At 49.4% G+C, this 15,171-nt stretch overlaps 5 protein-coding genes across 5 annotated transcripts; 4 read left to right on the top strand and 1 right to left on the bottom strand.

Moving 5' to 3' along the window:
- Positions 1-91: 91 nt before the first annotated feature.
- Asppvi_009063 (uncharacterized protein) lies at positions 92-1,738 on the top strand (the record flags this gene model as incomplete). Its single annotated transcript, XM_043304924.1, has 1 exon — positions 92-1,738. The coding sequence occupies one exon, from the start codon at positions 92-94 to the stop codon at positions 1,736-1,738; it is 1,647 nt and encodes a 548-aa protein (XP_043160859.1).
- Positions 1,739-3,660: 1,922 nt separating this feature from the next.
- Asppvi_009062 (glycoside hydrolase family 39 protein) lies at positions 3,661-5,199 on the top strand (the record flags this gene model as incomplete). The annotated part of the gene is made up of 4 exons (XM_043304923.1): positions 3,661-3,837; positions 3,884-3,985; positions 4,034-4,341; positions 4,392-5,199. 4 exons carry the CDS (start codon positions 3,661-3,663, stop codon positions 5,197-5,199), a joined length of 1,395 nt encoding a protein of 464 aa, XP_043160858.1.
- Positions 5,200-5,818: 619 nt separating this feature from the next.
- Positions 5,819-9,748, top strand: Asppvi_009061 (NACHT domain protein; the record flags this gene model as incomplete). Its single annotated transcript, XM_043304922.1, is given in 3 exon segments — positions 5,819-7,308; positions 7,377-8,169; positions 8,186-9,748. 3 exon segments carry the CDS (start codon positions 5,819-5,821, stop codon positions 9,746-9,748), a joined length of 3,846 nt encoding a protein of 1,281 aa, XP_043160857.1.
- Positions 9,749-10,467: 719 nt separating this feature from the next.
- On the bottom strand, positions 10,468-11,454 carry Asppvi_009060 (uncharacterized protein; the record flags this gene model as incomplete). The annotated part of the gene is made up of 1 exon (XM_043304921.1): positions 10,468-11,454. One exon carries the CDS (start codon positions 11,452-11,454, stop codon positions 10,468-10,470), a length of 987 nt encoding a protein of 328 aa, XP_043160856.1.
- A 2,811-nt stretch (positions 11,455-14,265) lies between these two features.
- On the top strand, positions 14,266-15,162 carry Asppvi_009059 (type 1 glutamine amidotransferase; the record flags this gene model as incomplete). The annotated part of the gene is made up of 1 exon (XM_043304920.1): positions 14,266-15,162. One exon carries the CDS (start codon positions 14,266-14,268, stop codon positions 15,160-15,162), a length of 897 nt encoding a protein of 298 aa, XP_043160855.1.
- Positions 15,163-15,171: the final 9 nt, after the last annotated feature.

Below are 15,171 nucleotides of genomic sequence, written 5' to 3'. Positions count from 1 at the left end.
TAAGTTAGTGAGTTGTTATATGCATATCCTCGATGATATCACTCTAAATTTAACTCCCGTATCTTCATTGTTCCTGTCAATGGAATATAAAATGTCGAATGGCAGGTCTCCTGGACGAAGAAGTCCTTCAAACTCGCCTGAAGGTTCTTCCCCACGCCATCCCTCTGAGGATGAACTAGAGACAGGACTAGGTGGTGTCTCTCAACTTGAGCACACGGAAGGTTTACTGGCGGCATTGTCTTCAGCGGCAATAAGTTCAGGGCCTCAACCAGCTGCCGTTCAGAGTGAAAATGCTCCCCCTCAGTTACCCATCGGGACCAATCACAACCTGGGAGGTTGGCTATACGTGGGCGACTATGTCCAGGTGGACGGGCTAACGGTGCGTCCCGCGACGTTCATCGTTACAACTATAAGGGATTCACCATCTCCTCCAAGCGACCTCGGTTATCTTCCGTCAAAGACCTCGTTTCTGAATATTGCGCCACATACACTCTTTCCTCTGCCATACGAAAATTTTAAACCCCGTTCTTATGCTCTTCTGGACCAATCTATGCCTCCTGACTACTGGGAATTAATGGGGCCTCCTAAATCACTCCCTGTTCCGTGTCTAGAAAACAATGCGGACATACAAGACACACTCGTTACTGAGGCTAATGTAACGATAAAACGAGAAGACCATAATGTGCTAACCCATAGGTCATGGAAACACTTCTTCATTGGTAACGAAGTTGGGAGCATCTACTTCGATATCGACCTGTTTAAAATCAATGTTCAGCCTATTTTGGGGGACATGAACCAGCAAGATTGCGACACACTGATGGACCATTTGACACTCTTACGACACCTCTGGAAAGACAACAAAACTACTTGGATCTCCGAAGATGGTGGTGAAGAAGCACATCATATTAGTCGGGGCACTACACTTGTCCTCATCGCAATTGCACGACGCCAAGAAAGTGTGGCGGCAAAACTTATTGGGACTCGACCATACCCTACTGTTCATCAATTAAGAAAGTATAAGAAAATATTCAACTTCAACCTGGTGGTGAAAAGCTTGATCTATTTATTACCTAGGCTGAGGTCGAAGAAAGCCTCAGAGGAAGATCGCACTTTCAGCATCTGCGCCGGAATGGATCTCTGTCTTACATTATTCGAGATTGGCCAAGATATCGATATTCAAAAAGCGGCGGATCGCTTAATAACTGCAAATGCTAATTTTCAGCTGCCTTCATCAGACTTTCAAGTTCGATGGCGAAGTGTTAATTCGGCAACGCTTATGGGCATTTTCTTTGCCGCGGCTACTTACTTCGCTACGAAAACACAGGCAAGAAGAGACAAAAAAGTCAAAATGGCAACCAACGTTCTTCGTGATTTCTTAGCGGTGGCTCTAACTATCCCTGTTGTAACAGGTGTTGCTGCTCCGGTAGCGCTTCTTGCACCAATATTTAACGTCTTTGCCAAGCCGGCATTATCTGCGCTTTTTGAAAAGTCTTTTGAGAATGAGTACTGGGAAGCAAAATACAAGGCAGCAATCTTAAACTTCGAACATGAATTACGTGGTCAGATGGAGGTTCCAGTTGAACTTGTGAATGAATTTACGGTCGTTCTCAGAGACGTTCAAAACTTGGCCATCATCGGGCAGCCTCTGTACGCGGAGAGTTGCGCAAGGCAAGAGGGCAGAGTACAGCCATCAATTTTTACTAAACTCAAGGGTGCATTGCATAGGCAAAATTTGTGATGTCTTAATGGAAATTCAAGAATGTTATTCCTGTACTTCTCCGATCCATACATATCCTTCACTAGAGTTGCTTGCGGGCTCGACCCCCTTCTTCCCCCTGTCACGGAAGGCTATTCTTATGCTATAGAGCTAACCCTGATAGGCAAAGTTACTTTTATTTCCCTAACTTGTGTTACCTATTGCGACTTTCATTCGTTACCAATTTCTGTCGAAAAATGGGATACCGCTGGCGCTAACGTAAGCCTTCCAAGAGCTGCGATTAGATTTAGAGACAACTCAAAAAGTCCGTATCACCTCCACTATATCTCTCAGCGTGGAGAGCTCGAACCATAAGAACAGAACTCGCAGTGCGCCCCAGCCCCCTGATACTTTCGCGGCCCGTATGCCACGCGATCAACCTGTAGCCCTTCCCCGTCAAATATACTTGAGGATGGGGAAGGCTGGCGGGCGATCTTGACCGATCCCAAGAACGACCACGGCATTTTGACTGTTGTATGAAAAATTCTACAGTGCGCGAATCTACGGTCAATTACTGTATTATAACAATGACTCATCAGTCGTTCTGGATTAGTTATCTGTAAGGCCTTTAGAGATTATAGTATCTAGCTAGTTAATAGTGGTAAGATAGTAGATAATCTTACTACCAAAGCAGAAGCATGGGAATGAATTCCAGATATCTATACACCTGATCTTAATAAGTATCTTAACCAGACTACTCCCTCTACAGTCTACACCTCCCTCTCAGCCACTATCTTCTTCTAATATTAATATCTCACCTCTAAAGACGATCCAGGCACTTAAGAAGAATTAGGTAAAGCTATCTAAATATATAGATCTCCTTACACTAAAGCTGCAGCAGAATCTTGAATAGATATTTCACTATAATTAAATTACCACTGAGAACCTAGCTATAGTAAATAATACTATTATATAGATTAGGGCTGTGTAAGCCCCTCTACAGCACTAGTAAACTAAGCAGCAGGTTAAGCCTCTTAGCTAGACTGGTATACTCAAATTATGAGATATAACTTAGTCTATTGCTAAGAGGAGGGGTAAAGATACTATTATAGAGAAGAAATAACTATAAAAGCAGTAGGAGAAGATGCATAGTAAAATACCACTACTAGAACCTAGGAAGAAGAGTAATATATTAATTAAAGCAGCAAGAGCAGCTAAAGCAAATAGTAATAATTATTTTTTAGATAGCCAGCTAATGCATTATGAATAGTTTAAATATTATGAAATTAGTAGTTATAGTGTGGTTAGCAGTTACGTGTGGACCGTGTGGTGCACCCACACCGGGAAGCAGGGTGGGAGCACCTGGCACGGCTATGACTGATTTCGAATACTGCTGTGCTTGATGACCTCTCAAGATAGAAACAGAGACAACATAAATAGCAATTTCAGCAGGACTCAGATAAGCCTGCGTTGATTCGGACAAAAGGAGCTTGGCTCATCTTCCTAGGTACTAAGTAGTGGCCCAAGAAGATGGACTGCATCGAGAGACACCATATACGATACGGAGTAAATATTGAGCACAGACTAAAGCATCCAAATTGATGAACCCCGGAAGGATGCCTGAATAACCCCCGGATTCCCCGCATCCCCACATTTCCCCCACCGGCCCTCAGGAACAATACTCTCTTTTTTGGCAGGAACCCCACCGCCGGGACGATCATCTTATTTCAATGGCTTTGTACGACGCCACAATTGCAGGAAACATATGCTCGCTCCGCTCGGAGATTCGCTCAGATTAGGTTCCTGGGGTATTTCTTCACACTATGACGCCGGAGGAATGACACCTACCCCACTCCAGCGGGTCTCTCTGTGGCACCGCTGAGGTATAAAAGGCCTTTCAAGACGCTTCTTCAGCTCGATTGAACTACACAGCTTCGCAATCATTCAAGTCAAGAGCAGCTACCATGAAGACGACCACTCTCGCCTCCCTGCTGTTAGCCGGGACGGCCCTTGGCAGCCCTGCCCAACAGAAAAGAGATACCGTCACGGCCCAGGTGAACTTTGCCAATAACACGGGCAACCCGCAGCATCTCGCTTCGGGTCTGCTGTACGGTCTCCCTGATACCGCGAATCAGATTCCCGTATGACTTATTTCTCCTCACTACGAACGTGACTGACAATACATAGACCAACTTCTACAGCGACATGGGATACAACTACGAGCGGGCTGGTGGAGCCCAGGTTCCGGCGCCTGGAAGGGGCTGGATCTGGGGACTGACCGAGTACAATGTACTAAACTGTCTTAAAATAAGAAGGACTTTTTTCTGACAACGACAGAACCGCTTTGCCTCCGCGCTCTCCAACTACAAAACCGCCCGCCAGCACGGCGCGAAATTCATCTTCCTGATCCACGATCTGTGGGGCGCCGACGGAACACAGAATTCCTCTGCCCCCTACCCCGGTGACAACGGCGACTGGACCAACTGGGACAACTACCTGACCCATCTCATCAGCGATATCAAGGCCAACGGCATGACCAGCGGCCTGATCATCGATATCTGGAACGAGCCCGACCTCACCTATTTCTGGAACCGGGATCAAACGCAGTACCTGCAGATGTGGGGGCGCACGTGGCACAGACTCCGGTATGTCTTGCGTTTTTAAGGTCAATAAACACAAAACTGACTGCTAGTAGTTCCGAGCTCGCTGGCGTACTGCTCTCCGGCCCCGCGTCCGCAAACATGCCCCTGTCCAGCAACAGCTGGTGGAAGAACTGGGCCTCCTTCGTCGCCAGCAACCAGAGCATCCCCGACCAATACGCCTGGCACATGGAAGGCGGCGGCGGGGACATGCTCTCCGCGCAGGCGGGGCTAGTTTACTGGCAGAAGACGTACGGGCTGCCCGGGCGCCAGATCAACATCAACGAGTACGCCGTGTTTAACGAGCAGGTCCCCGCCGGCTCGGCGTGGTGGATCAGCCAGCTGGAGCGGATCAATGCGATCGGCCTGCGCGGCAACTGGCTGAGCGGGTGGAAGCTGCATGATTTCATGGCCAGTCTGCTGAGCAAGCCCAACGCGGAAAGCAGTAGCTACGATCCCAAGGCCACGGGCTACTTTCCCAACGGTGACTACCAGGTGTACAAGTACTATAATCTGAACATGACCGGCCACCGGGTGGGTACGCTTCCGTCGTCGGACCTCAAGCTCGATGCGTATGCGACAGTCGGGAATGATGGGGTTGCGCGGGTGCTGGTTGGTGTGCGCATCACCACGGGCACGTGGGAGTTGCAGTTGAATAAGTTGTCCGCGTTGGGGTTGCCGACTAGTGGGACGCTGAACGTGCATACCTGGGGTTTCCCTGTCGCGTCGGATGTGCATTATGGTGAAGTTGATGGGCCCAAGGATCTTGGTTGGTATGGACATGCGTACTCGGGGGATTCGGTGACGTTCCCGGTTTACCAGACGGATACCACGACGGCGTATGCCTTTGAGTTTAAGATCTGAGGTATCAGCGTGTATTCTCATATAACCTAAGGAGAGCATCTAATCTACTTTTAAGCACGGCCTAGTGTTATCTGTCCATAAAATAATCACTGAAGCCTGGAGGTCTACAAGAGAGATGATGGCAGCACGTGACTTCTCAACGGAGAGGAGAGAGAGACTGTTCCTGCTGGAATTCTTCGTCCATCTTCGACTCTCCATTATAATCATGACTCTAACCCATTCAGTTGTCAGTAACTAGAATTGCATCCGTACAGTCTTCAAGCGATAAGAGATCTGTATGCCTTTTGACCAAAGAAGAAACCTGAATACAAAAATGACCCCTGGACACCCTTCAGCCTCGTCGTTTGGCGGTCAGCGTCTATATCAGGGATATCATGGCATGACGGAGTGGCCTATAATCGGGTCATGGTTTATTGGTCAGCGAAGCAGGGATACTCCTGGAAGGGTCAAAGGCTCAGCCTTGCGGATTGGTGGGAACGCATAAACCATCATGTCGTCTCCAATCGCAATTTCAGCAAATCTTCAATACCATCAGCTGGCCATCACGCAAACGCGAATGTCCTAGGTTGTTTAAAGTACTCAGAGTTATGAATTTAGAAAACACCGGCATGAGTTCGCCATGGAACGCCTAATAGCAAACGCGTCGAAGCTCAGACCTGAGATACGCCTTGTGCAGGCACTAGCCAACTTCAAAGCAGTGCTGTCGGCCGATCGGAGAGCAAGATTCGACGAATCCATCGCAGCCTTCAAAAACCATCCCCCAGATGCGAACGATGTAAATCGCCTGACCGCTGAAATCAACCGTGATATCCAACAGACAACGAGGCGATGTTATGGACCGCGTTTTGTGCACGTCCTACAAGCCGTACAACAGTACGCATCTATAGGCGATGTCTTGATAGGAGGGTCGCAGAATCTGGTTGCTTCTGGAGTCTGGGCTGCAGTCAGGCTGACATTAACGATGGTGACTCAAAGCGCTTCATACCTGGAGAAATTGTCAACGTTGTTCATGAACGCGGGAAGAAGTGCTCCCCGATATCAGGATATGGCCTTGCTTTACCCTCGCTCGAAGCGACTACGGAATGCACTATGCGAGTATTTTATTGTCATTTTGAATATTTGCAAGCATGCTGTGAAGTTTCTGCAAAAGTCCGCACTATCGCAGTTCTCATCCGCTCTATCGGACTCTCCTTTAGTATCTTTCGAGAAGGAGCTTCAGCAGTGGTCAATTGTCATTGTGGAAGAAGTTGCTTTACTTTCAAGTCAAAGCCTCCAAGAGGAGGCGAAGGAGAGTTCTCGATTTCGGCAGATAATGGTCAAATTTTCCGATGCCAGCAATCAGCGCCAGCAATTGGCTCTCAAAATTCGACTCCTTGATACTTGTACCACATATGACTATCAGACATCTTGGAAGCAGGCTCGGAAACAGGGAGCAACAACCTGGTTCGCGAGCACAAGTGAGTACCAACAGTGGAAAGAAACGCCTTCCTCGTGTTCTCTGCTGTGCACCGGAAAATTGGGCTCTGGCAAGACAACATTGCTGGCGAATATGGTTGATGATCTATTTTGCTCTACTCTGAGGGGAACAACTGCGTATTTTTTCTGTCGATTCGATGTCTCTGAGTCTCTGACTGCGAGGGCCATCATCGGATGCCTTGCGCGACAACTGTTAGGGCAACAGCCTATTGACCTCACGAAAATGGATAATTTCTGCGACAATTCACTTGCCAGCCCTGATGAGCAAATGATTCTCAATATTGTACGAGAGCTGCTTCCTGTGGATCCAATTTACAGTTTGATTGTGGATGGGCTTGATGAGTGCCCCGAAACGGAGCGACAAACGACGTTAGAGATACTCCAGCAGTTGCAAAAGCACTTCAAGGTTCGTATGTGCCTGTCATTTAGGCAGGACGCGGGGGATGATGCCAAAGTCACAGCTGGCATTCTTAATGGGAAGTGGACACTACTTATCCCCGAGAACAACCCCGACATCGAGGCTTATATTGACGCCGAGCTCCATGAGCGCCTCGAGTCAGACAGGTTGTGCATCGGAGATCCAGCTATCATCCTCCCGATCCAGCATGCCCTTGTCACCGGGGCCCAAGGAATGTATGTTTCTCCCTGCAGCACTTCCTCAACTCACTGAAATCAATGACTACGTAGTCTGACAAGTTTAGGTTTCTCTGGGCCACACTGCTACTCGACTGCATTTGCATGGAGCAGACAGATGAGGCAATTCTCCAGGCCCTTGAAAGCCTTCCCCAAAGCCTTTCTGAAACATTTACACGGGTTCTACAGCAAGCCGGTGCCTCAAATATCCGCCATCGCCACAGGTTGGTGCAGTTGGTTATGGCTGCCCGACGACCCCTATCAGTGGAGGAACTATGTGAAGCTCTCGGTGTCATTCCCGGTGACACGGCATGGGAGCCTGGGCGACAAATCAATAATATTCGTGCGGCTCTCGCAAGTTGCAAGTGCCTGATCATTACAGACGAAGAGGAGCAGACTGTTCGGTTTGCCCACCATAGTGTCAAGCAGTTCTTTATTGCTCAGGGCGATGAGCCTGAAAATCCGAATCCCGTCAACCCAGACGAAGCAAATAAAGAAATGGGTCGGGTCATTCTAACGTACCTCAACTACGGGATTTTCGACCGTCAAGTATCTCGCACAGTCTTGCCAAAAATCCCCGCTGCGGATGCCCTAGCTCGTATTGTGAGCACCGTCTTCGCAGATTCCGTCAACACAAAAAGAATCGCTCTGGAACTGCTCAAGACACGAAAAAATGGCAAACACGACATAGGCCGAACCTTGGCTGAGACGGCCATGGCGCAGCGAAAATCTCCAACGGAGACCCATCCCTTTTTGGCTTATGCCAAGGACTATTATAGGTATCATATTCTCGGGGTTTGGAACTGTGAGGAGGAAATGGGACGGCTTTGGCAGTGCCTATTGGAGGGAAAGTCTCTTGACGTAAGTACAACTCCAGTTCAACTTTCTGAGCGAACACGCTGACAAGAGCCAGCTGCGCATTACCAGTTGGCTGCAATATGAGTTGCAGCGACGGCGAGTGACTGGCCTTGATGGAGAGTTTGTTCCCTGCGACGTTCTGAGCCAGCTGGTCACATATGATGTTATCCTCAAAGTCCTTGAGGAAACCGGGTTTTACGGATATGGCGCATCGACATTCGCAGATGATATCTTCAGTTACGGCCAGCGATGGTTTGCGATTCTTGTCGATATAGGGATCAATGATTATATTGGGGCCCTCTCTCAGTCTTCGATGATTCAGTCTCCAATAAGTGACCGCGATCTCCCCATTTCGAGGGTACAATTTCTCGAGAAATACAAATCGACAATATCACAGATCACTGTGTCGTCTGCGGTTCAACCTGGGTCTAACAAGCCGAGCACCTCACGATCTGTCGGCTCGATGGAGGCAGATAGATGGGAGAAATCGGCTGAGTTGTTCTGTCTCCGACAGCACCTGTACCTCGTCCCCGTACTTAAAGGGGGTCAACACTATGACTCAGAGAACGGGATCATGCCCTTCTTGCCTATTGAAAACACATTCTACAGTTACGATGACGAATCCCTATTTGTTATTGTCCATCCTGCACATTATGATTTTCCTCCAACTTACCGCGGTGCGGAAAACGATGATTGTAATTACCAGGTCGCGCTCAGGCCCTGGCACATGGATGAGCCTCCGCCTTTTTTGGTATATCATGGACACTCTTGGCGCGTCCCATGGCATCTGCTCCAAGCGGTTGCATCATATTGTCCTCGACCCGAGCCGATCCGTTTGATTTTCCCCATACTTGGCCCGAACCTTGATGACGTTTGGCGGCAAAGCTTGGTTACGGACTCGACTCGACGATTTCTGAGATTCTGCCTGTCCCAAATGACTGGCATCGCCGCGGCTCTCGCCTATGTCATTCCTGCTGCTCTCGCCTATGTCATTCAAAAAGATCCGGAAGAGCGGTATATCTCACTATGCCAGATTACGCCACGCAGCATTCAGTGGTGCAGGCACTCACGCTCCACATTCCAGTGGGGAACCTTGCGGTTAGATCTACGGACCCTGATAGCTGATCAAAGTAGAGTCCCTAGTCGGCAATCTGAAGAGGCGTATCGTGCCCCATATGAGGCGGAGGGGGATGATGCCCCGAAATATGACTGTGTCTGGAGCCTGGGATGCATATATTTTGAATTCCTTATTTGGGCTGTGATGGGATCGACAAATCTCCAAAAGTTCCGTGAGGCTAGGGGAGGAGCGAATGCACCATTCTATTCAACAACATTCTCTGGCCGTTGCCAAGAATTCAAATTGTCCCCAGAAGTTAGCCGCTGGGCGGGCATGCTGCTCAATGAGCCCGAACTACCGCCGGAGGTTCCTCGTTTCAGCGAATACTTGCTACAGCATGTGCTTGTAGTGGACCCATCAGCCAGGGTATCGGCTCGTCAGCTCGCGTCTGATTTGGAAGACCTTCAGAAGCTGCAAGAAGCTGCAAGCAATGAGCAACTTGGGACTGAGGCTGGTAAAATTTAGGGGATGAACGATGTGGCAGTATATCTTGACTCATTGCATGCAGCTCTAGTTTCTCCTACAAGACCTTCTTTACAAAATATGTACGCTGGAAGGCACCAGAAGGAAATAACGAGCGCATTGATTACGCTTCCTCTAAGAGATAATAGTGTAGTAGCAGATATACAACATGAAGTACAGACTCCTCACTTCTTCCTGTTCTCCTCATATTAGGTCAGGACGCGTAGTTATAACCTATCAGGGGGCAGATCGTCCGGCACAAGCAGCACAATGCTGAACATGCGTCCATTGCGGAGCGAGTAGGCGTAACATTAGCATTTCCCTCCTTCTTATACCATAGGGCATGGGTACATCTCCTTTCTTCCAGAAATCACGTGCTGCTATTAACTAATCTGTAAGCTTGCTGAGTAATCATTTCTATGTTAGTCAATTAAACTGTGGAGAGTTTGAGTTCAATGAGCTTCCAGACTATTTTCAGAGGAGCTTATTCTATGATACAACTGTAATATTGTTAAACACATAGTGGCAGGTACAATAAATTAGATGATGATATGTGAAGTGTAGACGATATGGTGTGTGATTAATACGGTGACTTCATGTTTAGCATAATGCCTCTATGGTCTCCCAGATATTATATAGTTTATATACAAAAGAAATATGACCAGTAAGGCCGAGTCTTCGTCCCCATATATACATTTTATTCCTCAATCCTCGACGGCCGCTCACACCCTATGGGCGACCTCAACACACGCAGGCTCCGGCTCTTTGACCGTAGACGGAAACGACCCCTTCGTCGAGCCGGTGCGCGAAAAATCCAAATCCTCACCATCGACGAACCCCGCCCCATCACGAATGATACTCGCCTGGCTCTCCCGGTGTTCCCTCGTCGTCTCCAGATGCGACCGATTATTCGTCCTCCGCGACATCTCCATCGCATCGGATGGATCCGTGGGCGCAGAATTCGAATGCGACATGAGCGACATGTGGACCAGTTTGCCCAAGATGGCGTACTCGAGCTTCAGCTTGACGCTGTAGACCATCGCCTTGAAGGACACGTGGATGTGGAAGAGCCCCGCGTACTGGAAGCTGACGATGGCGGCGTCCATGAGGATGAAGAGGACGTTGATGATGACCAGCTGGACCAGGGTGGAGCGGTACTGCCGTCTCGGGCGCAGCCTGAGGAGTCGAAGCGCGGCCTTGGTGTAGATGATTGAGAGGATGATTTCCTGGATGGAGAAGCCGATGAGCTGGACGCGCTCGAAGATCTCGAACGCGGGCGTGAACCATCCGGTCCGGGGGGACTGGGCGCCCATCTCGAAGACCCAGCCGATGGTGTGGAGGATGATCCCGTCGATGATGATCATGGCCAGGGAGGCGCGCAGGACCTTGCGGGAGTAGACGACGAGATGTAACCGTGACCAGAGGACGAGGGATTGTCCGGTTACCATGGCGCACCATCCTACGTCTGCGAGCGAGACGGCGAAATAGCCGGGGTAGATGTTGAAGATGAGGAGGATGTAGCCGAGACCGAAGGGGATGATGCCGATCGAGGAGACGAGCAGGGCCCAGAAGTAGAAGCCGCCATATTTTTTGAAGGTGGTGAAGCAAAGGACGATCAGCTCGATGGCATTGTACCAAGAGATAGCAATGAGGCAGGCGATGGCGAAGTCTTCAGCTAGACTAGTATTGGTGCTCCGGATGGAGGACATTGGGTCATGGTTCCTCCGGCTGGTGGAGGAGGGAGTTGGTGGTGCATCAATGACAAGAAAGGCAGCTATTAAGGATCGGTTGGGATATAAGGCAAACGATGGGCCTCCTACCCTGGTCGTATTAGGGAGAGGGAGGCGTTTTCATCGTTTTATGAACAGGGCAGACAATAACAAAAAGACACTTTGCACTAGCCAGGGTTCATGCGACAGAGTTGGAGCTACCGAGGTGGCAGATAAGCCCTTCGCTTATGGCTTCGCTAATATCGCCGATATCATTCGAGGCACGTTTGACCGGGCGAACAATTCCAGAAGCTCTCGCTACCAACCATGGACTATTTATTCGACCACAAAGCTGTGATCGGCGGGATCCTGACCTGTTTGATTGACTTTTGCCGTCCATGGATCGATGCAGTCTGATCGCGTGCGTGACTGCCCTGAGTGTGTACAGTAAGCAGACAGGTGATCTGGCACGCCTACATTGGATGATAGGATGATAGGACACGGCTTTTAAGCCCAAGATCCGATCTCGGGGCCGGACTGACGCTGGATCCACTACGGGCTTATCTTTCTCAAATTTAGATTTGTTAATTGGTGATCATATAAGATACCGGTACAGTCCGATAGGAGCAGCTTCCACGACAACCCATGTTCACTGTCTATCACCTGTAAAAGATCCACAAGTCTTACTGCCAGCCCCAGACGGGAGTCAACATGAAGCCGAACACGCTCGCCACCATCGAACCAGTTCAGCCTCAAACGCCAGATGTAACCATGGCTTCAGCCTGAGAGCCCTTGGTTAATTATAGCCACTCCACCCAACTCCAACTAGCAGGTGAGGGCAGCGGCCTGATTGGCTGCATCTTCCGGGGTGACCGGGTCGCCGCCGGTGAGCTTGTTACAAAGTTAAACTCTATGCCCTTCTAGCCAATCAGCTGACAGAGTCTCCATATGACCTGCAGCCACATGGTGCGCCGTCCAACGGGAGAACGTTCGCGAATCCACTCTAATCGTGTTCATAGCCAATCGTGGGAAGCGACACATCAGCCTGCTCCACTATATACGGACAGAAAATCTCTCAAGCTGGCAGGGCACAGAATGAGGCACAGATGGACAGCATGTGATAGAATAATAAATACGAATTAGATTCTAGCATGCACTCAGGGGTTAGCTTTGACATCGATACTTTTCGGTATATAGAGCCGATACTGTATATCCACTTGACCATGGTCTAGACGTTTCTGCCTCCAGGTTATCCCAAACTAGTCTGCGGAGTAAAGCAACGACTACAACTGATCAAGCCACTGCTACCGAAAGGAAAGGAATACCTGGCTTGCTCGACGCGGCGGTAGGATGTTGGTTCTCTGCCCTCAGGTCGAAAAATCGTCTGTGCTCCAGCACAGCCTGTCTGGAGTTCGAGAGCCGTGTCTTCGGTGCCCCGTCTGAATCATGAAAGCAGATGTGTACGCCTGACTGATTCGGAGAACGAAACGACTCTCTATCAGTCTCGATTCTCCTTGTTTCTATATCACTTGACAAGCTAGGTAAACAGGAAGAACCCCAGTATATCAACAAATCCCACAGTATTCTTGCTCCGCTGTACAGCCAATGGTGACTTATGGAACGACAGGTCCGATCGAGATATCCGCCACGATCAAGTGGTGCTTGACCCAGTTGCTTCTGAGAAGTGGAGACTTCCCCGGATAATGCGATGGAGCTGGTCCAGGACCACTCCACATCCTGGTTCAAGGAGACTGGGACATGCTCCAAATGATCCCTGGTGTTGAATTCCTTGCTCCTTAAAGGAGTACAACATGGTTGGACGTCTGCCCTTGAAGCCCTTGGCGGCAATGCACCGTGGCTGTCGGCCGAGGTTTCAGACGCGACGGAGTCCAGGATTGTCTAGTGCATATAAGGGATTGGGACTGGATATTCAAACTATCGGATATTTAAACTATCCGATAACACAGGAATATTAAGGTACAGCTGCCCTTCGAAGAGGTTATGCCTAACCCAGGATGAGTTGCGGACGAACCGTCGGTCTGTCCAACTAGAACTTCATACTTACAATATTTCGATCAAGAGGGATATCCCTTTTTTTGAGATGCCATTGAGGAGTAAAACTGGATATACTTTGGGTTTTATGCCATGTGAGGACTACTCTCAATATTTGCGTCCTACGTATCGACAATGACGCGTCCAAGAACAAAAAGCGTCATTCCTACAGACGGCAGACCAGACAGTCCTGTTCGGATCTTCCGGATAGGACGACCTTGTGGTAGCAAAATTCGACCCGATTGAAGGATGAGCGATACTCCAACGCTCGCTCAAAATCCGCCCGTAGTTTCTCCAACAAGAACTCAACAAAACCATGAGGGTTGGGTTGTGCTTATAAAGAAGAGGAAAAAGAAGCAGATTGTCTTAGCAGACATCGGAATATCTCGGAATCGAGAAAGAAAATCCAATCCGTTTGATAATATTATTGCTAATAGAATTAACCCTAACACTTTTTGTACGTAAAAATAAGGCCGCCTGCCCCACGGGGTAGAACGTAGATCGCCCATCTGCTCTGGAAAAGAAAGAATAAGCTCACCTTTAGACATCGGATTAAACATCCATAGCCCTGCTCATCTGATCTGTTTAGGACCTTGTTGGAGACGAGTGGATATACGACTCCAAGATGTAGTCTCATTACCCAATAGATGTTATGTAAGAGTTTCAAGTAGCTGTATGAATTTAGCCCGGCAGGCAGTATATGAACAAGGATGGCATCGTCTCTTTACTATCACGACAGCAAGCCAGTGACAAACCAAAATGACCCGAACAATCCACATCGCCGTTCTCGACGTCGACATCCCCCCTCGAACCCTCTACGAAACACACGGTCTCTGCAGCGCGCATTTCCGCAGCGCTCTTCAGGATGCAGCCATCCGCCTCAACGCCCTCTCGCCAGGAAGCGACGTCAGCATCGCAGTGACACCATACGATATCCGCGGCGGACACTACCCAGACTTCAGACACTTGCGCAAGACGCAGACACCATTATCCGAGCACAGCATCGATGCTATCCTGATCACGGGAGGCGCGCCGGGCGTCTACGAGATCGACAAAAGACCTTGGATGCAGAAACTGGCCAAGTTCCTTCAGACTGTGTTTCATGAGTATCCCGCCGTGAGGATCATGGGTACATGCTTCGGTCACCAGTTGATCGGACACGCGTTGGTCGACTCCGGGTCGGGGGATGTATATGTTGAGAAATGTCCGCTGGGGAGGGAAGTGGGCCTCCACACTGTCCAGATGAACCGGGACTTCGTCGATGCGTTTCCGCTTGCTCTTGGCGGTTTACCAAACGGCCAATTGAAGATTCAGATGTTCCATGGCGACCGGGTAATGGTGAAAGGGGGAAACGAGGGCGTGTTGCCAGAGACAGCGGCGGTATCGCTGCCCGCGCCGTGGATAAATATCGGGAGCACGCCTATCTGTCCGATCCAGGGAATGTATTACCCTGGTCGGGTACTTTCTGTTCAGGGACACTACGAGCTAGATGCGTGTGGGATGCAAAGTATGTGTCTTGAGTTCGCGCCGTTGCTGGGCTGGACGGATTCGAAGCTAGGGTTGTTCTTGGAGCAGGTGGGATTCGATTACGATGGGAGGCAGGATGATTCAGCGGCGTTTGCGTTGGCTGTGGTTTGCTTTTTGGCTGGAGAATAAAAGTTGCTG

This window comes from Aspergillus pseudoviridinutans (assembly GCF_018340605.1).
Source record: "Aspergillus pseudoviridinutans IFM 55266 DNA, scaffold_6, whole genome shotgun sequence".
NCBI classification, from domain to species: domain Eukaryota; kingdom Fungi; phylum Ascomycota; class Eurotiomycetes; order Eurotiales; family Aspergillaceae; genus Aspergillus; species Aspergillus pseudoviridinutans.
Note: the sequence above shows the minus strand (reverse complement) of the source record. Positions and strands in the feature narration are given on the sequence as shown.